This window comes from Pseudophryne corroboree, chromosome 5 (genome assembly GCF_028390025.1).
Source record: "Pseudophryne corroboree isolate aPseCor3 chromosome 5, aPseCor3.hap2, whole genome shotgun sequence".
Lineage (NCBI taxonomy): Eukaryota > Metazoa > Chordata > Amphibia > Anura > Myobatrachidae > Pseudophryne > Pseudophryne corroboree.
The window spans coordinates 415,563,476-415,590,588 of NC_086448.1; the positions used below are offsets into that span (position 1 = coordinate 415,563,476).

The window sequence follows — 27,113 nt, forward strand, 5'->3', positions numbered from 1 at the left end:
CAAGCTAAACAAATGCCTTCAATGTACAAACCATATGGAGATGCAAAACAGTACGTTCTAATTCTGTTACTAAGATGTTCAGCACAGACTTACTCACGGTTGAATGAAATGAGGGACATATGCTCCAAGGCTTATAAGAAAGTTGCTGTGCCTGCAGGTTTCACATTCAGTTCCCAATGCTATGGAGGCTCCACTATAAGATGCATCCTGCTTTGTGTAATCGCCACTTGAGTTAGGTTGTATTGAAATATGACAGTGCAGCTAAGAGGTGGTCAGCACTGACATAGTACGGTTTTTGTGGTAGCTAAAGTAAGGCTGCTTCTTAATCAATAACCTCCATCCACTTGGATCGACAATGTGAAGAAAGTTTCTGTGTTTTCAATCTACAAACCTATTATCTATCATGGAATCAATTAGCTACAAATTAATAATCCTGGCATAGTAGCGGATGACAGATGTATGACTGTCTGTTATACCAAAACAAAAAAACAAAAAGAAGACACAAATTTGACAATCTTTATTTGAATAAAAGTCTCCAGACTCTCCAAACTGAATTATTTTTTTTATTGTACTTGTAACAACACGAGATCTGTGAATTTAGGACCAACACTAGGGTTAGGGGAAGGAATGGATCGTTTGCACTAATTATAGTGATAGCATACAATTACTAAACATTTTGTAGCCAAAATGTAGCAAATAATTCCTGGAGTTTAAACTACCTCTAGATAACACAGCTTTACCCAGCAGCCAAATATCTGTAAATGTGGCGCTAATGGATATAATATAATGGTATGGTGATGTAATTCTGGTGTCACAGCATATGGTACAGTATATCAGCACTTACGCATTATTTCTGATAACTTTCTTGATATACACAATGATCTTTGCATATTTCCTCAAACATTAGGATAAAAGTCTTCCCTTGTCTCAGCATCATGAGATAACAATACAAGTTATAAAAAAAAAAAAAATATTTCCCCATAGATGGGAGTGAGAAATTTAGGTTTATGATCATTACTGGAGTGCAAGTTCATTGGACAGCTCTGTAAAGTATTTGTGCGTTGGTCGGTCCCTCCTGTAACACTGTCAGTCTCCATTGATACATTACACAGACATTTTAGTGATGCTTCAAATAAATCCCCCTATTTGCTCCCCTTATGCTATCCATTGCAGGGTTCTTTAACAAAAGGTCCATTAACTCTTAAGTACTAACAACTTCTGTGTTTACTCCTTTATTTAGGACTATAGAAAATGGTGAAATTGTTTCTTCTGCATGTCACCCACTGCATATATTGCTGCATGCCACCTGAAGATCACAGAACAGAAAAAACATTCAGTATGTCATTAGCGGATAGGCAGATTCCGGGAGGCAAGTAGTGTTATTTGCAGAAAATGGTAAACAGAAAAAGTGATTTCCAATACAGAAAATTAAGATAATCTTAAAGTGGGTTCACACTTAGCGATATAGTGAACTATATCGCTCATTTTCCCCCTCCTGATTGCCCAGTGTGCATGCCACCACTGCCGAGCTCAATTTGTACTCCTTGTCCAAAGCTGCATGCTCCGGCTGGCTGCGGCATGACGTCACTGTGCAATATCATTAGTGATATCACACAGTGTGTATGCCCGGGAAGGAAAACACCAGGCAATGTCTCACACCGAGCACATCGCCTAGGTGTGTACCCACCTTTAGTTTAACATGATCAACATAGTAAATGAAAACACAAACCAAAAAATAGGATTTTGGTAACCTACCGGTAAATCCTTTTCTCGTAGTCCGTAGAGGATGCTGGGGTCCATATTAGTACCATGGGGTATAGACAGGTCCACCAGAAGCCATTAGCACTTTAAGAGTTTAATAGTGTGCGCTGACTCCTCCCTCTATGCCCCTCCTACCAGACTCAGTCTAGAAACTGTGCCCGAGGAGACAGCATACTTCGAGAGAAGGAATTACACAGATAGTGGCGAGATTCATACCAGCTCACACAACAGGCAAATCCGGCCAACATGCCGGAACAACTCAGCAACAGCTGAAACAGTACTGAAACCGTAAACAACGCAGAACTTACCTAGGAACCAGACAGTACTGAACTATAAAAACCAATGCAGGAAAACGAAGCGGTGGGCGGGCGCCCAGCATCCTCTACGGACTACGAGAAAAGGATTTACCGGTAGGTAATTAAAATCCTATTTTCTCTTACGTCCTAGAGGATTCTGGGGTCCATATTAGTACCATGGGGATATACCAAAGCTCCCAGTACGGGAGGGAGAGCGCGGAGGCTCCTGCAAGACTGCTTGACCAAACTTGAGGTCATCAGAGGCCAAAGTATCAAACTTGTAAAACTTGGCAAAGTTGTACAGCCGAGACACCCCGGGTAGCCGCCCAGGAAGAGCCCACTTTACGAGTAGAATGGGCCTTTACAGATTTTGGACACTGCAATCCTGCCGTAGAATATACATGCTGGATGGTGAACCTGATCCAGCGTGAAATCTACTGCTTTGAAGCAGGACAACCAATTTTCTTGGGATCATAGAGGACAAACAAGGAGTCAGTCTTTCGATGACGAGCTATCCTCTTCATATAAATCTTCAAAGCCCTCACAACATCCAAGGCCTTTGATGCAATTGAGGAGTCAAAAGCCACTGGCAACACAATAGGCTGGTTGATATGGAAAGCCGATACAACCTTAGGCAGGAACTGTGGACGAGTCCTAAGTTCCGCCCTATCTTCATGGAAGATCAGATAGGGACTCTTAGAAGACAGAGCCCCCAATTCTGACACGCGTCGAGCAGAAGCCAAGGCCAACAAAGTGACCGCCTTCCACGTGAGAAACTTGATATCAGCCTCCAGCAGAGGGTCAAACCCCAGCAGATTGCAGGAACTGCAGCACTACGTCCAGATCCCTGGGAGCCGTAGGCGCTACAAAGGGAGGCTGGATGTGCAGAACCCCTTTTAAAAAGGTCTGAACCTCAGGGAGGACAGCAAATTGCTTTTGGAAGAAGTTGGACAAAGCAGACATCTGGACCTTGATGAAGCCCAATCTCAGGCCCATATCCACACCTGCAGGAAAAGGAGCAAACGTCCAAATTGAAACTCCACCGCAGAAAATTTCTTGGATTCACACCAAGAAACATTTTTTTACAAATACGATGGTAATGTTTAGACGTTACCCTCTACCTAGCCTGTATCAGGGTAGGAAAAACCTCACTCGGGATACCTTTCATAGCTAAGATCTGGTGTTCAACTGCCATCACGTCAAACGTAGCCGTGGTAAGTCTTGATAAGCGAACGCCCCCTGCAGTAGCAGATCCTCCTGAAGAAGTAAGCGCCTTGGATCTTCTAACAGAAGATCCAGCAGATCCGCGTACCAAGCCCTCCTAGATTAGTCCGGAGCAATGAGGATTGCCAGAACACATACACTGACTTGAACACCCACAGTGTTACCAATGCGTCCACAGCCACTGCCTGCAGGTCTCTCGACCTGGAACAGTACCTCCCCAGCTTGTTGAGGCGGGAGGCCATCATGTCTATGTGAGGAACCCCCGACCAACCGGTAACCTCCTTGAACACATCCGGGTGGAGGCCCCTCTCTCCCGGATGGAGATCATGGCGGCTGAGGAAGTCTGCTTCCCAGTTGTCTACTCCCGGAATGAAGATTGCTGACATCGCCACCGCGTGTCTTTCTGCCCAGAGGAGAATTCTTGACACCTCTGGCATGGCAGCCCTGCTCTTCGTTCTGCCTTGTTGGTTTATGTAGGCCACTGTGGTCACGTTGTCCGACCGCACTTGAACAGCCCGATCCTGTAGAAGGTGTGCTGCTTGTAGAAGGGCGTTGTACATGGCCCTTAACTCCAGGATGTTTATTGGGAGAAGAGAATCTTGATTCGACCACCTTCCCTGGAAGGTATCCCCTAGTGCGACTGCCCCCCAACCTCTTAGACTTGCATCTATAATTAGAAGGATCCAGTCTTGAATTCTGAACCTTCTCCCTTCCAGAAGGTGTGGAAGTTGCAGCCACCAGAGGAGTGAAATCCTGGCTTTCGGAGACAGGCGTATCCTCTTGTGCATGTGTAGGTGAGAGCCCGACCACTGGCCCAATAGGTCCAGCTGAAAGGGTCGAGCATGAAACCTGCCGTACTGCAGAGCTTCGTAGGCAGCAACCATCTTCCGCAGAAGGTGTATGCATTGATGAACAGATACCCGGGCAGGCTTTAGGACCTCCCGGGACCATTGCTTGAATCACCAACGCTTTCTCCACCAGGAGAAATACCCTCTGCACTTCCGTGTCGAGGATCACTCCCAGGAAAGACAGCCGCCTTGTCGGCTCCAGATGAGATTTTGGAAGGTTCAGGATCCAACCGTGCCTCCTGAGCAGCCGTGTCGTGAGTGCGATGGAACACAAGAGCCATGGAACCCAGGTCCTTCATGGAATCCACCAGGAACCCTGCAGAATCCTGAATATTATGTAAAAATTAATCAACGTCACCTTTATCCAGCGTAGTCGATCCCTCCTGCAGAGTGATTGACCACCTGGCAATAGCTTTAGCAATCCAAGCACAGGCAATAGTAGGCCGCAATATAATTTATAAAAAAATTGATACACCAATAAGACTTTGTACACAATATCTAAAAATAAATTTATAAATTTGTATATACTCTGAAAAAACCGTACATATTTTCAATAGGCAAATAACAGTATCCACAAAATGAATTTGTTATTAAATCTGTGCAATTTAAATTGGTGATGCTGTTAAGAATTGTAACATTCGTGTAACATTAAAGTAACTACTCACAAGAAATGTATCACTCCAGGAATTGATCTGTATTGATCTGTTAGGCTCCTCCCACTTTATACTCTGATCACCAATCTTATTATACCGGCACTGCTCACCAACGGGGACGATCCCCGTCACTCATCAGAGGACTCTGCTAATCACCAGAGGCTGTCCCGGCTAGCGCTTTCATTCAGCGCCTTTTCTCCGATGCCAGCGGCTGTCATCACTTATGTGGAAGCTCCTGCCTCTGGTGAGAGGACTTTCCCTGTAATTAACGGCGGCTCCAGCTGGCGTCACTGCACGGTGCCTCCAGCTATTAGCGGCCATCAGCGGCACTCCTGACTGGCGATACCGGACAGCACATCCCTCTCCTGATTCTAGTGGGCACACTAAAGGATTTCCACCAGCCCTCTGGAGACCGGAGGAAAGCCTCGGTAATTGACATAAAGACGCCGGTTACTACATAAGAACAGCCCCTGTTAGATCAATTGTGCTCATTTCCTCTCCCTCACCAACACTATTAGCGGGCTATAATGGACTGCACCGAGGACACTCGGTGTTAATAGCCCAGGAGAGGTAATTATTTACTTTTCTTTCATCAATCTACTTGCTGCCGGGATTTTCATTAACTTAGCTACCAAGTGCATGTTGCCTCTGCACTTACAGAAAGCTTGCAGATTCTTTATTATCTATATACAGATCAATTCCTGGAGTGATACATTTCTTGTGAGCCGTTACATGAATGTTACAATTCTTAACAGCATCACCAATTTAAATTGCACTGGTTTAATAACAAACTCCTTTTGTGGATACTGTTATTTGCCTATTGAAAATATGTACGTTTTTTTCAGAGTAAAAAGTCCCCGTCCCCCCCATTCTACAACCCCCTGGTACCGTACAGATAGCTGGAGTTGAGCAGGAGGGACCAGGCATCCACTTGAGCTGCAGGCTGGAAAATGGCACTAAACGCTGCTGGGTCCGCTCTGAGTAGAAGCTCCACCCCCTCAATGGTGCTGTCTTCCCGCTCTATGCAGATTATACTGGCCGGAGGAGTTCAAGTTGGCTTGGATCCTTAGACCCCGACAGGCTGCTTGTGGTAAGTTTTGGGTCCGGAGTTGGCCCAGGGTGCCCCCCTCCCTAGCGTCGCACTGCAGTACCGCTGGGCCTTCCAGGAGCGTGGTAAAGACCACGGTCCTACCCTCTAGCCGCCTACATTCACACTGTCCCCCGCTTGCAAGGGAGAGAAAGTGACTCGCTCGCCTATTTTCAGCATCCTGAGGGAGTGGCAGCTGGCTGCCAAGGCGAGCTTTCCCCTGCGGCGGGACGCAATCAGACCCCTCTGGAGCTCAACGTCCAGTCAGCGGGGGCAGTGGCTCAAGACCCCGCAGGGCGGACACTGCTCCCCCCTCAGCTCCACGCTGCAGGGAGGCTGTCGCCAGCAGCCTACCTGTAAAAAAACAAACTCTGAAATAAAGAAACTAAACTATGTAGAGCTCCCCTAGCTGTGACCGGCTCCTCCGAGCACATTTTCTAAACTGAGTCTGGTAGGAGGGGCATAGAGGGAGGAGCCAGCCCACACTCTTAAACTCTTAAAGTGCCAATGGCTACTGGTGGACCAGTCTATAACCCACGGTACTAATGTGGACCCCAGCATCCTCTAGGACGTAAGATAAATTTCAATATACAGTAGTCCCATTGATAAAAACATATTACAAGCATACCAAAAATATAACATTTATGAGCTTAAGCTGGGTACACACACACACATTTATATATATTTTTTTTTATTACCACAAGGCCATGTGACTACCATGGCAACCAGTGCCGAAGCCACAACAAAAAAAAAAAAAAAAAAAAAAAAGAGGGGGGTGGGTCAGTGTGTCTGAGGGGATGTGGCCATACAGCTGTATTTGCCTTGCTGCCGCTGGGGAGTACGTATGCTGTTCTGGCAGTCCATACAATTGCTGGGTTAATCAAAACAGAATACTTGACTGTACTGTTCTGGTGCATAAAGATAAAGTTATAGGGACCCCTACCCTAAAATTATATTGTAAGATAAAGGATTATACCAAAAGCATATTGTAGATTAAATGGCACAATTGTAACTTTGTTCCTCTTGCACAGCCTTCACGTGTGACATACTGGTGTTCACAATGATGATCAGTACAGAGAGCACCACAATGGCTGGCATACAGTACAGAAAGCATCAAAATGACCACCATATCACACAAAGTATCCCAGTGATCACCATGATACGCACACGGCATACCAGTGAATGCCATTCAACGCAAACAGCATGCCACTGCCATGTGCCTTTTATTATGACTCAAAAATTGCCATTTATATTTAAAGAAAATACATTTACACTGCAGCCTTTACAGTGTTTCTTTGCATTTTTTTTTTTTTTACTTTTTAGTTATCACTGTGTATTCAACTTGAAGCTTACAATTTAGCCTTCATGCCCACTGCCTGATGTTCGTATGTACAACTCAGATTTTAAAGGTACATTCTGAGCAGTGTATTTGTTGGCACAATTATTTTTGCCAGTCTTACTACTATTTTTTGTCATTGTGAATGCTTTTATAAGGACTTTCCATCATGTTTTTTTTTTTTTTTTTTTACCGATTGAGGGACTTTTTAAACATCCATGAGAATATTTATGGACAATATGCAAATAGGATACAGTACTGTGTAGTTTAAGGCAGGTGTGGAAAAAACACTGCAAAGTAAGAATGCTTACAAAAATAGAAGTGTTAATAGTTTATTTTTACCAATTAACAAAATGCAAAGTGAATGAACAGAAGAGAAATTTAAATCAAATCAATATTTGGTGCGACAACCCTTTGCCTTCAAAACAGTATCATTTCTTCTAGGTACACTTGCACAAAGTCAGGGATTTTGTAGGATTATAGTCAGGTGTATGATTAACCAATCATACCAAACAGGTGATAATGATCATTTTAATATGTAGGTTGAAACACAGTCATTAACTGAAACAACTGTGTAAGAGGCTGGGTGAGGAACAGCCAATCTCTGATACAAAAGGTGAGTTTGTGGAAGACCGCTTTATGTCACAGGTCATGCACCATGGCAAGACTGACCACTGCAACAAGACAAAAGGTAGTTATATCAGAAAGGTCTCTCCCAGGCAAGTGATATGTTCCCGACATAGGGGTATATTCAATAATAGTCGGATTCATTCCGACATGCAGTTGTCGGAATGGATCCAACAACCGCTATTCAATGGACGGCCAAATCCAACTGTCGGATTTGGCCGTACACAGGGTCCCGTGCTGCTGCTGTCAGCGGCTGCGCTGACAGCAGCGGCTAGGGGTGCAGATGGCGGACATGAGCGGGACGGCGGCGGGGGAAGGCGCTGCAGGGAGAGAGGTGTGGCAGGCACCTCTCTCCCTGCAGCGCCTCCCCGCGCCGCTGCAGACATGTCCCCCCGCAGCCAGCTCCTCCCGCCAGGTCGCAGATCTCAGCTCCCCCAGCCGCCTACAGCACCGCTCATCTCCTCACCTCAATCTGACTTGTTTTCAAGTCAGATTGAGTTTGTCGGAAAGGGGGCCAAAACCTGTCGGATTTGGCCCCATTTCCCACAGAAGCACACGGATCGATGGCTATTCCGCCGATCCCCGTGTTTTCCGAGAAGTCGAGAATTCCCTTATGGAATAGGTCGGAAACCCTTCAGACCTATTTCTGATGGAAGCTGCAGTCTTTCCGACAAGACGGCAGCTTCCGATAGTTATTGAATACACCCCATAGCCCTGATCTCAACATCATCAAGTCTGTATGGGATTACATGAATAGCCAGAAGGATTTGAGTAAGAAAATCTGTGGTTAGTTCTCAAAGAAGTTTGGAACAGCTTCCCTGCTGAATTCCTTCAAAAACTGTGTGCAAGTGTACCTAGAAGAACTGATGCTGTTTTGAAGGCAAAGGGTGGTCACACGAAATATTGATTTAGATATTTCTGTTCATTCACTTTGCATTTTAATAAATAAGAAAAATAAACACTTCTATTTTTGAAAGCATTCTAAAGGTCCGTACACACTTAACGATTAAATGAGCGACGTCGCTCATTTTCAACCCTCCTTGAGTGACGTCGCTCATTTTATCGTTAAGTGTGTATGCCGCCAGCGACGAACGATGCGCTGCCCCGCGGGTCGGCAACGATCGTCGCTGTCGGTAGGGCATGCATGAAGGATGTGGACTGTCGTCCACGACATTCATGCAGGGCTGGCGGGGGCGTGACGTCACTGAGCGATATGAGCTGTCATATCGCTCAGTGTGCATAGTCGGCCGCCGGCCCGGGAGGGGGAAACATTAGACGATGTCGCTCACAGAGCGACATCGTCTAATGTGTATGGGCCTTTACTTTGCATCGTTTTTTTTCCACAGCTGCTTAAAACTTTTGCACAGTACTGTATCCTATTTGCATATTGCCCATAAATAGTCACATTTGTGTTTAAAATGTTCTACAAGAGCTACAAAAAAATATGGGGGGGGGGGGGGGGGGGGAATTCCTTGTAAAAGCATTCACAATGACAGAAAATAGTAATAACACAGGCAAAAATAATTGTGCCAAACAAATTAACTGCTGAGATGTACCCTTATAATCTGAATTGTACACACAAACAGCAGGCAGTGGGCATCAAGGCTAATTGTAAGCCTCAAGTGAAATGCCAAATTATTACCAAAAAGTAAAATTAATTGCTAAAGAAACACTGTAAAGGCTGCAGTGTAAATTATTTCCTTTAAATATAAATGGCAATTTTTGAAAACATAAAAAAGGTACATACATGGCAGTGGCATGCTGTTTGCACTGAATGGTGGTCACTGGTATGCCGTTTGCACATTATGGTGCTCTCTGCACTTCATGATGGCTCTTGGGATGCTCTCTGTACCTATCATCATTGTGAACACCAGTATGTCACACGTAAAGGCTGTGCAAAGGGAACAAAATAAAAAAAAATTGTAATAATTTACAATATCCTTTTTGTGTGCTCATTTATCCTACAATATCCTTTTAGGGTAGGAGTCCGTATACCATTAGCTATATGCACCAAGACAGTACAGTTAAGTATTCTGTTTTGAATTACTACAAGATTCACCAAGCAATTGTATAAACTGCCAAAACAGCATACTCCCCAGAAGCGGCACAGCAAATACAGCTGTATGGCCACATCCCCTCAGACACTTTGCCACAAACAACCACCCCAGACCCTCCAACATGACCCGCCCCACAAGGTACAAAATGCTCTGCTCCTGGACTTCCCTCTTAATTTATGATTTCCATCACCTGTGCTGAACTAGTTACATGATAAGAAAGCTGTTTCTTCACAGGTGATGGCAATAATAAATGAAGAGGGAAGTCCAGAAACAGAGCATTCTGTACCTAGTGGGGCGGGTCATGTTGGAGGGTCTGCCACCCATCACAACAGTGCCCCCTCTCATATCTCTGTGGCTGCGGCACTGGTTGCCATGGTAGTCACATGACCCTGTGGTAACACAGCAGAATTAAAAATCATTAGCAAGAAAAAATAATTACAAAGTTGTTTCTTATAGCCTGCCGTCTTATCATGGGATTGTCTATATCAGTGGTTCTCAAACTCGGTCCTCAGGACCCCACACTGTGCATGTTTTGCAGATAACCCAGCAGGTGCACAGGTGTATTAGTTACTCACTGACACATTTTAAAAGGTCCACAGGTGGAGCTAAGTATTTCACTTGAGATTCTGTGAGGAGACCTGCAAAACATGCACTTTGTGGGGTCCTGAGGACCGAGTTTGAGAACCTGTGGTCTATATTGAAATTTTACTAAATAATATTAACATGTTGAAACCATTCAAAGAAAGCGTAAAAATGTTACATTACTGAAAAATGTAAAACATCTTACTCATTGCTTGAACTGTGTGGTACTGGATGACTTCAGCTTCCCTGTTTCTGTTAAATGCTGCACAAGGCTTGGAACGTTAACTCCTAAAAAAATAAATAAGAGAGAAGTGTTTAATCTTAAACATATAGAATTACAAATAGTTCACATTTCATTACTAGTACAGTTGCAGCAATGCAACTACAGTATATGCATGCATTTTTCACCCATGCAAGTCACAATTTTACATTCAATTTTAGTATTAGTTTTCAATGTTTTAAATATACAAAAAAATAAAATCTTTTTTTTTTTTTTTTAAAGGGTAAAGCTAATAAACTGGTCAAAAACTGAAAATAAATTGTGCATTATTACAGGCATCACAAAGAATTATCTACAGGGTGATGCAGAATTAAAAATAGGATTTTAATTACCTACCGGTAAATCCTTTTCTCATAGTCCGTAGAGGATGCTGGGGTCCATATTAGTACCATGGGGTATAGACAGGTCCACCAGGAGCCATTGGCACTTTAAGAGTTTAATAGTGTGGGCTGGCTCCTCCCTCTATGCCCCTCCTACCAGACTCAGTCTAGTAACTGTGCCCGTGGAGAAAACATACTTTGAGAGAAGGAATTACAGAGATAGTGGCGAGATTCATACCAGCTCACACAACAGGCAAATCCGGCCAACATGCCAGAACAACTCAGCAACAGCTGAAACAGTACTGAAACCGTAAACAACGCAGAACTTACCTAGGAACCAGACAGTACTGAACTATAAAAACCAATGCAGGAAAACGAAGCGGTGGGCGGGCGCCCAGCATCCTCTACGGACTACGAGAAAAGGATTTACCGGTAGGTAATTAAAATCCTATTTTCTCTTACGTCCTAGAGGATTCTGGGGTCCATATTAGTACCATGGGGATGTACCAAAGCTCCCAGTACGGGAGGGAGAGTGCGGAGGCTCCTGCAAGACTGCTTGACCAAACTTGAGGTCATCAGAGGCCAAAGTATCAAACCTGTAAAACTTGGCAAAGTTGTACAGCCGAGACACCCCGGGTAGCCGCCCAGGAAGAGCCCACTTTAAGAGTAGAATGGGACTTTACAGATTTTGGACACGGCAATCCTGCCGTAGAATATACATGCTGGATGGTGAACTTGATCCAGCGTGAAATCTACTGCTTTGAAGCAGGACAACCAATTTTCTTGGGATCATAGAGGACAAACAAGGAGTCAGTCTTTCGATGACGAACTGTCCTCTTCATATAAATTTTCAAAGCCCTCACAACATCCAAGGCCTTTGAAGCAATTGAGGAGTCAAAAGCCACTGGCAACACAATAGGCTGGTTGATATGGAAAGCCGATACAACCTTAGGCAGGAACTGTGGACGAGTCCTAAGTTCCGCCCTATCTTCATGGAAGATCAGATAGGGACTCTTAGAAGACAGAGCCCCCAATTCTGACACGCGTCGAGCAGAAGCCAAGGCCAACAAAGTGACCGCCTTCCACGTGAGAAACTTGATATCAGCCTCCAGCAGAGGGTCAAACCCCAGCAGATTGCAGGAACTGCAGCACTACGTCCAGATCCCAGGGAGCCGTAGGCGCCACAAAGGGAGGCTGGATGTGCTGAACCCCTTTCAAAAAGGGCTGAACCCCAGGGAGGACAGCAAATTGCTTTTGGAAGAAGATGGACAAAGCAGAGATCTGGACCTTGATGGAGCCCAATCTCAGGCCAATATCCACACCTGCAGGAAAAGGAGCAAACGTCCAAATTGAAACTCCACCGCAGGAAATGTCTTGGATTCACACCAAGAAACATTTTTTACAAATACGATGGTAATGTTTAGACGTTACCCTCTACCTAGCCTGTATCAGGGTCACTCGGGATACCTTTCAGAGCTAAGATCTGGTGTTCAACTGCCATGCCGTCAAACGTAGCCGTGGTAAGTCTTGATAAGCGAACGGCCCCTGCAGTAGCAGATCCTCCTGAAGTAGTAAGCGCCTTGGATCTTCTAACAGAAGATCCAGCAGATCCGCGTACCAAGCCCTCCTTGGTTAGTCCGGAGCAATGAGGATTGCCAGAACCTTTGTTCTTCTTACCAGCTGAAGAACCCTTGGTATCAGAGGAAGTGGAGGGAACACATACACTGACTTGAACACCCACGGTGTTACCAGTGCGTCCACAGCCACTGCCTGCAGGTCTCTCAACCTGGAACAGTAGCTCCCCAGCTTGTTGAGGCGGGAGGCCATCATGTCTATGTGAGGAACCCCCCACCAACCGGTAACCTCCTTGAACACATCAGGGTGGAGGCCCCTCTCTCCCGGATGGAGATCGTTGCGGCTGAGGAAGTCTGCTTCCCAGTTGTCTACTCCCGGAATGAAGATTGCTGACATCGCCACTGCGTGTCTTTCTGCCCAGAGGAGAATTCTTGACACCTCTGACATGGCAGCCCTGCTCTTCGTTCCGCCTTGTCGGTTTATGTAGGCCACTGTGGTCATGTGGTCTGACTGCACTTGAACAGCCCGATCCTGTAGAAGGTGTGCTGCCTGCAGAAGGGCGTTGTACACGGCCCTTAACTCCAGGATGTTTATTGGGAGAAGAGAATCTTGATTCGACCACCTTCCCTGGAAGGTATCCCCTAGAGCGACTGCTCCCCAACCTCTTAGACTTGCATCTGTGGATCCTTCTAACCAGTCCTGAATTCCAAACCTTTGGCCTTCCATAAGGTGAGGAAGTTGTAGCCACCAGAGGAGCGAAATCCTGGCTTTTGGAGACAGGCGTATCCTCTAGTGCATGTGTAGGTGAGAGCCCGATCACTGGTCCAAGAGATCCAGCTGAAAAGGTTGAGCATGACACCTGCTGTACTGCAGAGCGTCGTAAGCGGCAACCATCTTCCCTAGTAGGTGGATATACTGATGAACTGATACCCGGGTAGGCTTTAACACCTACCGGCACATTGTTTGAATCACCAATGCTTTCTCCACCGGGAGAAATACCCTCTGCACTTCCATGTCGAGCACCATTCCCAGGAAAGACAGCCGCCTTGTCGGCTCCAAATAAGACTGTGGAAGGTTCAGGATCCAACCGTGCTTCCTTAGCAGCTGTGTCGTGAGCGCGATGGATCGCCCAGATATGGAATTATGTACACCCTCTGCTTGCGGAGGAGAACCATCATCTCCGCCATCACCTTGGTGAAGATCCTTGGTGCTGTGGAGAGGCCAAACGGCAGCGCCTGGAACTGATGGTGATCGTCCAACAGTGCAAAACGGAGATATGCCTGATTGGCTACCAAATGGGAATGTGGAGGTATGCATCCTTGATGTCCAGAGACACCAGGAACTCCCCCTCCATCAGTCCTGAGATGACAGCTCTCAGAGATTCGATCTTGAATTTGAACTCCCTGAGATAAGAGTTCAAAGATTTTAAGTTCAGAATAGGCCGTACCGAACTACCCGGTTTTGTTACCACAAAAAGGTTTGAATAATAACCTTTGTTCCACTGTTGAGGTGGAACTGGAACAATAAACACTGACAGCACCAATTTTCTGATGGCCTCCAGAAGAACTGTTCTGTCTGCCAGAACCCAGACGTGGCTGAACTGCCGGAGTCTTGCCCCCACCTGACCTTCCCCCAGGCCTAGCAGTCCACCGTCATGCAGAGGACTTAGGGGTATCAGAAGCGGGCTTCCGGGCTTGGGAACTTGCGGGAGCAGGTTTCTTTCCTTTGGCATGACCACCTCCGAAGAAGGTGTTCGAAGACTTGTTCTTTCTAGACCTCGCGCGCCGAAAGGACTGTGACATGGCTGGTGTGAAAGGCTTCTTCGTAGCTGGTGCAGCTGATGGGAGAAAAGTAAACTTACCCACGGTAGCCGTGGCAATCTATGCATCCAGCGCCTCCCCAAAGAGAGCCTGACCTGTATTCCGCGTCTGCAGACCATTGACGCAGCCAGAGACCTCTGCGAGCCGAGACGGACATGGAGGAGATCCCCGCAGCCATGGAACCCAGGTCCTTCATGGAATCTACCAGGAATCCTGCAGAATCCTGAATATGGCGTAAAAACAAATAAACGTCACCTCTATCCATCGTAGTCGATGCCTCCTGCAGAGCAATTGACCACCTGGCAATAGCTTTTGCAATCCAAGCACAGGCTACAGTAGGCCGTAATATAGCCCCGGAAGATGTGTAAATGGATTTTAGCGTAGCATCCACCTTGCAATCTGCCGGGTCCTTCAACGTGGTAGATCCCGGGACTGGCAACACCACCTGTTTAGACAGCCTGGAGACAGAGGTGTCGACTATCGGCGGGGACTCCCATTTCTTTCTATCTTCCTCTGGGAAGGGAAAAGCAACCAAGACCCTCCTAGGGATCTGAAATTTCTTTTCCGGAGTTTCCCAGGCCATTTCAAAGATAGCGTTTAATTCTTTGGATGCCGGAAAGGTGAGGGGGGGCTTCTTATTACTGTAAAAAAGACCTCCTCCACCTGTTCAGGAGCTGTGTCAGAAATATGTAAAATATCCCTCACAGCTTCAATCAGCAACTGCACCCCCTTAGCAAGTGATGCTGTCCCCCTCGACACATCCCCGTCACCGTCTGCAGTGTCAGAGTCGGTGTCCGTGTCATCCTGTGTAAGCAATGCAAGTGCACGTTTTTGAGAATGTACCGTAGGGGACCCCGAGGAAGCAGTATCAGACCACACAACCATAGAGGATTGTAGGATCTGAGTGGCATGCTCAGTCCTAGCAACCCTGTCAGAAATCTGAGAAATAGTCCCCCTCAGAGAGACTAACCATTCTGGCTCTCTAGCAGGGATCTGCACTACAAAAGTGCAATCCTGATTACATGGTATGGAGTGTTCCTGGGAAGACAAATCCTCTGCAGCATATGAAACAGTGTCCCTAGACATGTTGTCACACACACCAAACACCCCACAAACACACAGGGTATTTACTAGACAGAGTTTCCCCCCAAGAATGGCAGAGACACACAGAGATTGGAGCCAACCCACACACAGCGCTATTAGAGGTATAGGGAGACCCCAACACGCGCTGACTGTGTCCCTTAATAGGTGACACAGCCTATAACACAGCCTTACCCCCCTTCTACAACCCCCTGGTACTGTACAGATAAGATGGAGTTGCACTGGAGGGACCTGGACACCCACTAGTAGTGATTGCAGGCAGGAAAAATGGCGCTGAACGCTGCTGGGTCCGCTCTGAGGAGAAGCTCGGCCCCTTCAATGGCGCTGTATTTCCGCTCTTAGAAGATTATACTGGCCTGAGGAATTTTGTGCTGGCTGAGATCCGCGGACCCAGACGGGCTGGAGTTGGTCAGTGTAGGGTACCTTGCTGGCTCAGGGCGCCCCTCACAGCGCCGCACTGCAGTACCGCTGAGACATCCGGGAGCATGGTTAATACCGCGCTCCCACCCATAAGCCGCCCTCTACACACTGACCCCCCGCTTGTAAGGGGGTAAAGTGACTAACTCGACACACTTCAGCTTATTGAGGGGGTGGCGGCTGGCTGCCGGGGTGAGCGTTTACCTGTGGCGGGGCGCAATCTCTCCCCTCTGGAGCTCAATGTCCAGTCAGCGGAGGCAGTGGCTCAAGACCCCGCAGGGCGGACGCTGCCCCCCCTCAGTCCCTCGATGTAGGGAGGCTGTTGCCCACAGCCTCCCTGTAAAAAAACAAACTTTTCTAAAGAAGATCTGTAGAGCTCCCCTAGCTGTGACCGGCTCCTCCGGGCACATTTTCTAAACTGAGTGTGGTAGGAGGGGCATAGAGGGAGGAGCCAGCCCACACTATTAAACTCTTAAAGTGCCAATGGCTCCTGGTGGACCTATCTATACCCCATGGTACTAATATGGACCCCAGCATCCTCTAGGAAGTAAGAGAAAATCCCCTTATATTTTTCATCTGGATGACACTGAACCGTGGGACATTCAAAAATTGTCTCCAGGGGAGGAAACGCTCAAGCTGCCCGACAGGAAAACTGTATGCCCAAAGTGGGTATCGCCGGAGGTAAAAACATGAAATTGATAATAACGAGCCATGCTATGCAAGGTAGCTACAGAGGTAGCCATACTCATCTTATTGTGATGCAGCATGCTGCAACATGGACTGCTGCATGGCTTGCCAGGCTGCGACTATTCTCAACCGGCAAACGTTTCATTAATTCCTTTAGCAATTGCTGGCTGTGAATAGTTTCAACCTGGCACGCCATGCAGCATGCTGTGATGAAGTATCGCAGTAAGAAGAGCATGGCAACATCTGTAGCTGTCTTGCATGGCTGATCCGCAGAAGTTCCTTGCTGTGCCACCCAGGAGGTTGCCACTGCCCTGATATGTGCCAACACCTGGTTTGGTGCCGGTCACCCTGCATTAGAGTAACGGTAATTGAACAGATCTACCTTGCAATGATCTGCTTTGTAGGAGGAAAACCACTTTTCTGAGAATCAGAAAACCAAAAGAGAATCCATACGACAAATGTAACTTGTCCTGTTCAAGTACATCAGCAGTGCTTGGACTACGTCCAACTAAGCCAGACCTTCCCGAGCCTAGTATGTCAGTGAAGGTCAGTCAACCTGAGGTTGGAAGGAAGAAACGTACGCAAAACCGCCCTATCATCTTGAAAGCTAAGAAAAAGGCAGCTTGCAAGACAAAGCACCCAACTTGGAAACCTGAAGAGCTGAGGCAATGACCATAAGGAATACCAGCTACCAAGTGACAAAGTTTAGTTCCAAAGCATCCAACCATTCAAAAGAGAAGCAGAGTACCAGATTAAGATCCCATGGAACTACCGGCGGGCAAAACAGTGGCTGAACTCGCAAACAACTTGCAAAAAAGTACAAAGTTCTGGAATAAAGGCCAGACGCTGCTGAAAATAAATCGTGAGAGATGAAATTTGTGTTTTTAAAGAACGCAGCCGTAAAACTCTCCTTCAAACCTCCCTGAATCAAGGAAAATTATGATTTTCATACCATACAGTGTAAATCCTCCATACCCTGTAGTAATTACAAGATAAAACTGTTTTCCAGGCCTGCAACATAGTTTATAGCACTGACCGAGAAAACCTCCTAGACAAAGATAACAAAAGGATGTACACACCTTTTACCGCGTAGTGAGGGGGATACAGAGCTGCCTCATATATACCATGAAGGAAAGAGCACTCAATTCCACATCTGGTTCAAAAAAATACAAAGTAGGTATATATGTTGGAGCTAGTATTTCAAATCAGAGTACCCATGTAAATTAAAAATACACTTTATTTAATACAATAGTCATACAATCCAGAACAAACGATTACATTTATAAAGTGACACAGTGCAGTCTGGTGAATCACAGTACCATGATAAAGTGACAGTGCATGGGGATCATCAATTATGCATCAGTCTCTCACCCTAAGAAGGAGTCAATCACCCTAAGAAGGAGTCAACGCACCTTGGACAAACACAGGAGGGGAAGGCTTCAGATTAGTCTGAATAAACTTCCTGCGGTGGTGCCGAGATTTTCAGCCCGGGACCTGCATTGCCTTACAGCTAGCCCACCGCAGCATCTTCTTTGGGTGAGAGACTGATGCATAATTGATGATCCCCATGCACTGTGTCACCTTATTATGGTACTGTGATTCATTGCACAGTGTCACTTTATCAATATAATCGTTTGTCCTGGATTGTATGACTATTGTATAAAATAAAAAGTGTAATTTAATTTACATGGGTACCCTGATTTGAGACACCTAGGGGAGAAAAACTCCTAGCCGTTAAAAGCTCTGTTTCAGAAGCCAGGACGTTAATGTTAAGCGAGGGAGGTCTTCGCGTAGAAACAGACCCTGCTGGAGTAGTTCTGGTAGTAGTGGAAGATGCCACCCTGGGCCTACTTACAGTTTGAGAACAGTGGGGTATCAGGACCTGCACGGCCAGTCTGAAGTTGCTAGGATTACCGCCAACCATTGATGCTTGATCACCCGAAGCAACATTGGGATCGGTTGAAAAAAATACACCAGACGGAAGTCCCATAGTCATGGCATCCAACTCAAAAGCCAGTGACCTGGACCTGGCACAAAACTGGGGAACCTTAAAGACCCCACCTCTGAACAAACAGTTGGTTCAACCCAAATGTGAACGTGAGGGAATGATGACCATTCCAAATAGGAACGCAAAGTATGCGTCCTTGACATCAAATTACACCAAGAATTTGTTGGCCTCCATGCCGTAGATCACCGATTGAACAGATTTCACGTGAAAATAATATGCCCAATGTCTGGTTTTCAAGGCGCTAAGAAAAAAAACTGTCAGTAGGTGCTGTTTGGTTTTCTGAAAAAGGAATAGTTTGAAGTAAAATCTTGGTTTTCCTTAAGACACTGGAACTGCAGCAATCACCCTGACCGAAAGAAGGAAATTTAAAGCGTGGTCTAAGGCCAATCTCTTTCCCGCATCCCTGGAAAGAACGGAGGCGAAGCAACGTTGTGGTGGGCGACCTCTGAGGTCAATCATGTAACCCCTGAAAGCAATGCCCAGCAAACAGGCTTCTGAAGACAATTTCAACCGCCGGTCTTGTAACTGCAGCAAGTGGCCACCCACTTGCGAATGGCTTGGATGGGGAAAGACCATGTCAGGCACTAGGTTTCTCAGGAACTTTGGCCCCCAAATGTTATTAGCTTCAATAAACCTGCCTTGTGGTGCTGAACCATTTCCGGGGAACAACAGGCCTCTGGTTGAATGACTGCTAGCAGATAACCCTCCCCGAAAGGAAGTGTGGAAAGCCTTAAACCACAGCCCCAGCGGTTTTGTGGCACCAGTAAAAAAAAAAAAAAAAAAGAAGTGCTTATCCCACTAGTAGCCTGGGTACTAACAGTATCCAGGATGGGCCCAAAAAGAACACCCCCACCAAAGTAAGGACAGGAAGATATTCCAAGGAACATTTGGACTCAGCATCCCAGTCACAGAGCCCTCCGAGCCGAAACAGTCGCAGCAGAGACCTTAGATGCCATCTGAGCTCTACCCTGAACGGCCTCACAAACATACTCTGCTGTGACATGGAGTTTCTCCACTAAATCTCTGACAAATCACTCTGGAACCCTGCGACAAGTTTGTTAGTCCATGACTCCATTGCTTGGGCAACCCATGCAGAGGCCAGTAAGTGGTGGATAACCACGCACAAACCCATAAAGACAGAAGACAAACCCTTCAGTTTCTTCTCTAAAGGGGCCGCACCATTTACTGAAAGCGCAATGTGCCTAGCCAAGCAAAGCACTTGGGCAACCAACTTGGGAGACTGTTCACAGTTGGACACATGCTCTGCGGGAAATGCCTACAGAGATGAAAACTTGTAAACTACAGAAAATGGCTCTCTTTTTCCAGGCATCCTCAATGAGATCAGAGAGACCCGAAGAAGAATGGGAAGTGACAACTCTCCTGTGCTTGAAAGGACTCACTGCTTCTGATTGGGCATCCAAATCTAAGCAGTCCAGAGTCTGACGGACTACCATAATAAAGGTCTTCAACACCTTGCCCTGAGTAAGACACTAACTGGGAAAAAATTTTAAAGGTTAATTTTATTTTTTGCGAAAAAGATGCAAATTGCTATTTTACTAAGGCTTCATTTGCATAAAATTTGCATGTTAAATGCACTTTATATTCCAAGTCGCGGCAAATCACCACTGGCGCAGACACCAACCAAATAACATTAGTATCATTGGAAATCAAAACGCTCCACTCCAAAATCACGTCAAAGCGCTAAATCAATGCACTGGATTTCTTTGAGCACGTTCACATGGAACAACCATTTTCTTACCTAAGACCAATCAAAAGCACCAACGTCGCATCAAATTTGCATCAATGCACCTGCAACATAAGCATGTTTGACAGAAGCATGCACGGATCTCACTGAACTATTCATACTGTAAAAGTAAAGAAAGCATTAAAAATAAAAAATAATAAAAAAATAATCTGGAAACCCTTTCAAATCCAGATGCCGTGCGCGCCACAGTATAGTACCAAAGAGGATCCGATACCGGTGGAAGCAGGGAAGCTAGCCCTTGTGCTGAGGAAGAAGTCACGACTAAGGCCCGAATCTGATCTTCTCACTGTTGTGCCATTAACTTATCCAAATCTAATACCGACCGGCCAAGGGACTGAGGGCAAGCCGTTTCCACCATGGCAGACACAGCACCCTCCTTACACCTGCACATCACTTGGCCCTGCCTAACAAGTTGTGCACAGTGTCCCAGAGTCCAGCTGTCCGTATGACAATTTAACGCGCATTGAGCACAAGTAAACACCACCATAGTAGTGCTGTTAGACTTAACAGCCTTTGCTCAGTGCAGTGGTGGGAAAGCAAACTTTTTACAGATAAGACTCGGATTTACTGAAACACTGAAAAACAAGAAAACGTAATAAAATAAAACAGGGTACTTAGTCTTCCAGGAGAGGCTCACACCCGGAGCCACAGAGGAGAAGAGCTGATGTTATGTCCCCGCAGCAGAGATACCACTGGCTATCAAGCAGAAGCTGTGCAAGAAGCCAGTGAGTTATGCTTGCACAACATGGATGTTTGCCACAGAGTCCTGCGCTGCAAGCAGCACTCACACACAGTGGGAGAAAGGCCAGCCATGAAAAGCTCCAGCCCACCCCATTTGCGCTCCCCCCACCCCACCCCACCTCAGTGCATCCACTCTCCCTAGCCCTGGGCACTTCCTCTTGTCACGGGGAAAGCCCAGGGACTGGCCGCTGACACGGCTATCTGGCGCATGCACACTCCTGTGAAGGAGCCACGACTGTCGAATCGCAGTAGAAAGGAAAATAGGATTTTAATACCTACCGGTAAATCCTTTTCTCTTAGTCCGTAGAGGATGCTGGGGTCATCATAGAACCATGGGGTATAGACAGGATCCGCAGGAGACATGGGCACTTTAAGACTTTGAAAGGGTGTGAACTGGCTCCTCCCTCTATGCCCCTCCTCCAGACTCCAGTTATAGGAACTGTGCCCAGGGAGATGGACATTTCGAGGAAAGGATTTATTGTTAAACTAAGGTGAGATTTATACCAGATCACACCTCAAGCATGCCGCACAACGTGGCAGTCAACAGAACACAAGCCAACGGCATGAACAATAACGTAACACAACATGTGTGTAACCACAACTAATAACTGCAGATACAGTACGCACTGGGACGGGCGCCCAGCATCCTCTACTGACTAAGAGGATGCTGGGGTCATCATAGGACCATGGGGTTATACCAAAGCTCTAGAACGGGCAGGAGAGTGCGGATGACTCTACAGCACCGATTGACCAAACTTAAGGTCTTCATCGGCAAGGTGTCAAAATTGTAGAACTTTGCAAATGTGTTTGACCCCAACCAAGTAGCTGCTCGGCAAAGTTGCAATGCCGAGACCCCCCCGGGCAGCCGCCCAGGATGAGCCCACCTTTCTAGTAGAATGGATTGCCGTTACCGGAATCGGTGAAGGCCCAGCCATGGAATGAGCATGCTGAATCGTGTTACAGATCCAGAGTGCAATGGTCTGCTTGGAAGAAGGACACCCAACCTTGTTGGGGGCATACAGGACAAAAAGAGCCTCTGTTTTCCTAATCTGAGCCGTTCTGGCGACATATATCTTCAAAGATCTGACCACATCCAGAGATTTTGACTCAGCGAAGGCGTCAGTAGCCACAGGTACCACAATAGGTTGGTTTATGTGGAAAGAGGAAACCACCTTCGGTAAAAATTGCTGACGTGTCCTCAATTCAGCTCTATCTTCATGGAAGATCAAATAAGGGCTCTTGTGAGACAAGGCCGCTAACTCAGACACCCACCTTGCAGATGCCAAGGCCAATAGGATGACCACTTTCCAAGTGAGGAATTTCAACTCCACCTTCCGTAAAGGTTCAAACCAATGTGATTGAAGGAACTGCAACACCACTGGAGGCACAAATGGAGGTTGGATGTGCAACATGCCTTTCAAGAAAGTCTGAACTTCTGGAAGGGAGGCCAATTGTTTCTGAAAGAAAACCGATCAGGTTGAAATCTGTACCTTAATTGAACCCAATTTTAGGCCCGCATCCACACCTGCTTGTAGAAAATGGAGAAAACGTCCTAGGAGAAACTCTTCCGTAGGAGCCCCCATGGATTCACACCAAGAAACATATTTTCTCCAAATACAGTGGTAATGTTTAGACGTTACCCCCTTTCTGGCCTGAATAAGTGTGGGAATGACTTCACTGGGAATACCTTTACGGGCTAGGATTTTGCGCTCAACCGCCATGCTGTGAAACGTAGCCGCAGTAAGTCCTGATACATGCACGGCCCCTGTTGTAACAGGTCCTCACGCAGAGGCAGGGGCCAGGGATCTCCCATGAGTAATTCCTGGAGATCTGGATACCAGGCCCTCCTTGGCCAGTCTGGGACAATGAGGATCGCCCGGATCTTTGTTCTTCTTATGATCTTTAGAACTTTTGGAATGAGAGCAAGTGGAGGGAATATACACCGACTGAAACACCCACGGTGTCACCAGTGCATCCACTGCATTTGCTTGAGGGTCCCTTGACCTGGAACAATATCTCTGAAGCATCTTGTTGAGATGAGATGCCATCATGTCTATTTGAGGAACTCCCCAACGACTTGTCACCTCTGCGAAGACTTCTTGGTGGAGGACCCCACTCTCCTGGATGGAGATAGTGTCTGCTGAGGAAGTCTGCTTCCCAGTTGTCCACTCCTGGAATGAATATTGCTGTCAGGGCGCTTGTATGTTTTTCGGCCCAGCGGAAAATCCTTGAGGCTTCTGCCATTGCTGCTCTGCTTTTCGTTCCGCACTGACGGTTTATGTACGCTACTGCTGTTACATTGTCCGACTGGATCAGTACAGGCAGATCTCGAAGATGATGTTCAGCTTGCAGAAGGCCGTTGTAAATGGCCCTTAACTCCAGAACATTAATGTGTAGACAAGTTTCCTGACTTGACCATCTTCCTTGGAAGTTTTCTCCCATTGTGACTGCCCACCCAGCCTCGGAGGCTTGCATCCGTGGTCACTAGGATCCAGTCCTATATCCCAAACCTGCGCCCCTCTAGGAGGTGAGAGCTGTGCAGCCACCACAGGAGCGAGACCCTGGTCTTGGAAGACAGGATTATCCTCCGGTGCATGTGTAGGTGGGACCCGGACCACTTGTCCAACAGGTCCCACTGGAACACTCTGGCATGGGACCTGCCAAACTGAATGGCCTCGTAGGCAGCAACCAAATGCATTGCTGGTTTCAGAATTTGTTTGACCAGACTCTGAAGTTCCAGAGCCTTTTCCACTGGAAGATAGACTCTCTGTAGTTCTGTGTCCAATATCATCCCCAAAAACGACAACCGCGTTGTCGGAATCAACTGTGATTTTGGCAAGTTTAGGAGCCAACCATGTTGCTGTAGAACTGTCAGGGAGAGTGCAATGTTTTGCACCAACTGGTCCCTGGATCTCGCCTTTATCAGGAGATCGTCTAAGTATGAGATAATTGTGACTCCTTGTTTGTGAAGGAGAACCATCATCTCCGCCATCACTTTGGTGAAAATCCTCAGAGCCGTGGACAGACCAAACGGCAACGTTTGAAATTGGTAATGACAATCCCGAATTGCAAACCTCAGGTAAGCCTGATGTGGAGGATAAATGGGAACATGTAGGTAGGCATCTTTTATGTCCACCAACACCATAAAATCCCCTTCCTCCAGACTGGAGATCACTGCTCGGAGAGACTCCATCTTGAATTTTAATTTCTTTAGGTAGAAATTTAGGGATTTCAGGTTTAGGATTGGTCTGACCGAGCCGTTCAGCTTCGGGACCACAAACAGGCTCGAATAAAAGCCTTCTCCCTGTTGCGACAGAGGAACCCTGATGATAACTTGATTTTGACACAACTTTTGTATTGCATCGCAAACTACCTCCCTGTCCAGAAGAGAAGCTGGTAAGGCCGATTTGAAAAAACGGCGAGAGGGAAAGTCTTGAAACTCCAACTTGTACCCTTGGGAAACTATTTGTAAAACCCATGGGTCTAGGTCCGAACGAACCCAAAACGGACTGAAGAGTTTGAGACGTGCCCCCACCGGTGCAAACTCCCGCATAGGAGCCTCAACATCATGCGGTGGAATTGGCAGAAGCCTGGGAGGACTTCTAACCCTGGGAGTCTGACACGGCTGGTGAACGTTTACCTCTTCCCCTTCCTTTAGTAGCAAGGAAGGAAGAGCCTCGGCCCTTTCTGTATTTATTGGGCCGAAAGGACTGCATCTGATAGTGGGGCGTTTTATTTTGTTGTGGAGGAACATAAGGCAAGAAGGATGACTTACCCGCGGTAGCTGTAGATACCAAATCATCAAGGCCGTCACCAAACAAGGCCTTACCTTTATATGGTAGAGATTCCATACTTTTCTTGGAATCCACATCAGCATTCCATTGGTGAATCCACAACGCTCGCCTAGCTGAGACTGCCTTTGACCCCAAAAGACCAATATCTCTAGCAGCTTCCTTAAGGTATGCGGCAGCGTCCTTAATATAACCCAGCGTCAAGAGGATGCTATCCCTATCTAGGGTATCTATTTCATAAGACAAGTTGTCTGCCCACTTTTCAATAGCACTACTTACCCACGCATACGCAATGACAGGTCTGAGTAGCGTACCTGTGGTCGCATAAATGGACTTTAACATAGTTTCTTGTTTACGATCCGCAGGATCCTTAAGGGCCGCCGTGTCAGGTGACGGGAGAGCCACATTTTTAGACAAACGTGACAGGGCCTTGTCTACAGTGGGGGGTGATTCCCACTTTCCCCTATCCGCCGAGGGAAACGGATAAGCTACCGTAATTCTCTTGGGAATCTGAAACATTTTGTCTGGACCTTCCCAGACTTTTTCACATAGTGCGTTCAGTTCATGAGAGGGAGGAAACGTTATCACAGGTTTCCTTTCCTTATACATGCAGACCCTTTTATCAGGGACAGGCGGGTTCCTCAGTGTATTTAATACCTCTTTCACTGCCACAATTATGTACTGAATGCTTTTTGCCAATTTTGGATCTAATCTGGAATCGCTAAAGTCGACACTGGAATCAGAGTCCGTGTCGGTAGCAGTGTCTGTCAACTGGGCCAACGCACGTTTCTGTGACCCTGAGGGAACCTGACTTTGCAATAACATATCTTCCACAGATTTCTTCCATGCCTGGGTCTGAGACTCAGACTTATCTAGCCTCTTACTAATAAGGGCCACATTAGCATTTAAGGAGTTCAACACATTTACCCAATCAGGCGTCGGCTGTGTCGACAGGGTTACCCCCCCCGCAGCCGTTTGTGTCCCTAATACAGCCTCCTCCTGGGAAGAGCCTTCAGCCTCAGACATGTCAACACACGTGTACCATACACCCACAGACACACTGGGCATATAGGGGACAGACACACAGTAAAGTCTGTCAGAGAGACACAGAGGGGATTTGCCAGCTCACAACCCAGCGCTAAAACTACGGGTCTGAAATCACCAATAAATTGCCTCAGACCTATAGCGCTTTTTCTATCACACATATTGCACCAATTGATATGCCTCCCCCTGTTTAGCAACCCTGGTACTTGTCAGTGTGAGGAGGACCAGCGTCTCTGCAGCTTGTAGAGAGGAAATGGCGCCGTGAGCTGTGAGGAAGAAGCTCCGCCCCCCTAATGGCGTGCTTCTCCCGCTTTTTCTAATATTTATACTGGCAGGGGTTAGGACAGTGCCGTGGCACTAATGTCCCCTCTTGCCAGTTTAATAATGAGGATGATTTTTAGCTGCCCAGGGCACCCCCCCCCCTCCCCCTCCCCCTGTAGTCCTGTAGTGCTGTGTGTGGGAGCTTGGCGCGCAGCATCTGCCCGCTGCATGGAAAATGCAGTCACTGAAGAAGAAGTCTTCTTTTCTTTGGTTACTCACCTGTCTTCTGACTTCTGGCTCCGTAAGAGGGTGACGGCCGGCTGCGGGAGTGAGCATCTAGGCGTACCTAGCGATCAGCACCCTCAGGAGCTAATGGTGTCCTGTAGCCAGAAGCAGAGCCCTTGAACTCACTGGAAGTGGGTCATACTTCTCTCCCCTAAGTCCCACGAAGCAGGGAGAGTGTTGCCAGCAGCCTCTCTGAACATAAAAAAAACCTAACAAAAAGTATTTTTTCAGAGAAACTCAGTAGAGCTCCCTGTAGTGCGTCCAGTCTCACTGGGCACAATTCTAAAACTGGAGTCTGGAGGAGTGGCATAGAGGGAGGAGCCAGTTCACACCCTTTCAAAGTCTTAAAGTGCCCATGTCTCCTGCGGATCCCGTCTATACCCCATGGTTCTATGATGACCCCAGCATCCTCTAGGACGTATGAGAAAATAAATGTAATTACAAATAAACACAAAATACTATATAAAACCGGAGCTGCCCAACAGCTCCTACAAAACATGCCCACTCCCACAGGAACCTAAGAAACATTGGCCTTCTTTGTGTTGCA

At 46.8% G+C, this 27,113-nt stretch overlaps 1 protein-coding gene across 2 annotated transcripts in view; it reads right to left on the bottom strand.

Annotated features, from left to right (window-relative positions):
- Window positions 1-549: 549 nt before the first annotated feature.
- LOC134927808 (uncharacterized) overlaps window positions 550-27,113 on the bottom strand; it is a 510,851-nt gene continuing 484,287 nt past the window's right edge. For both annotated transcript variants that reach the window (XM_063922785.1, XM_063922784.1), the window contains exons 26-27: window positions 10,677-10,759; window positions 550-1,306 (exon numbers count right to left, since the gene is read on the bottom strand). In XM_063922785.1, coding sequence (XP_063778855.1) covers window positions 10,677-10,759 — 83 coding nt within the window. In that variant the 3' untranslated portion in view covers window positions 550-1,306. The remainder of the gene's footprint in view (window positions 1,307-10,676; window positions 10,760-27,113) is intronic.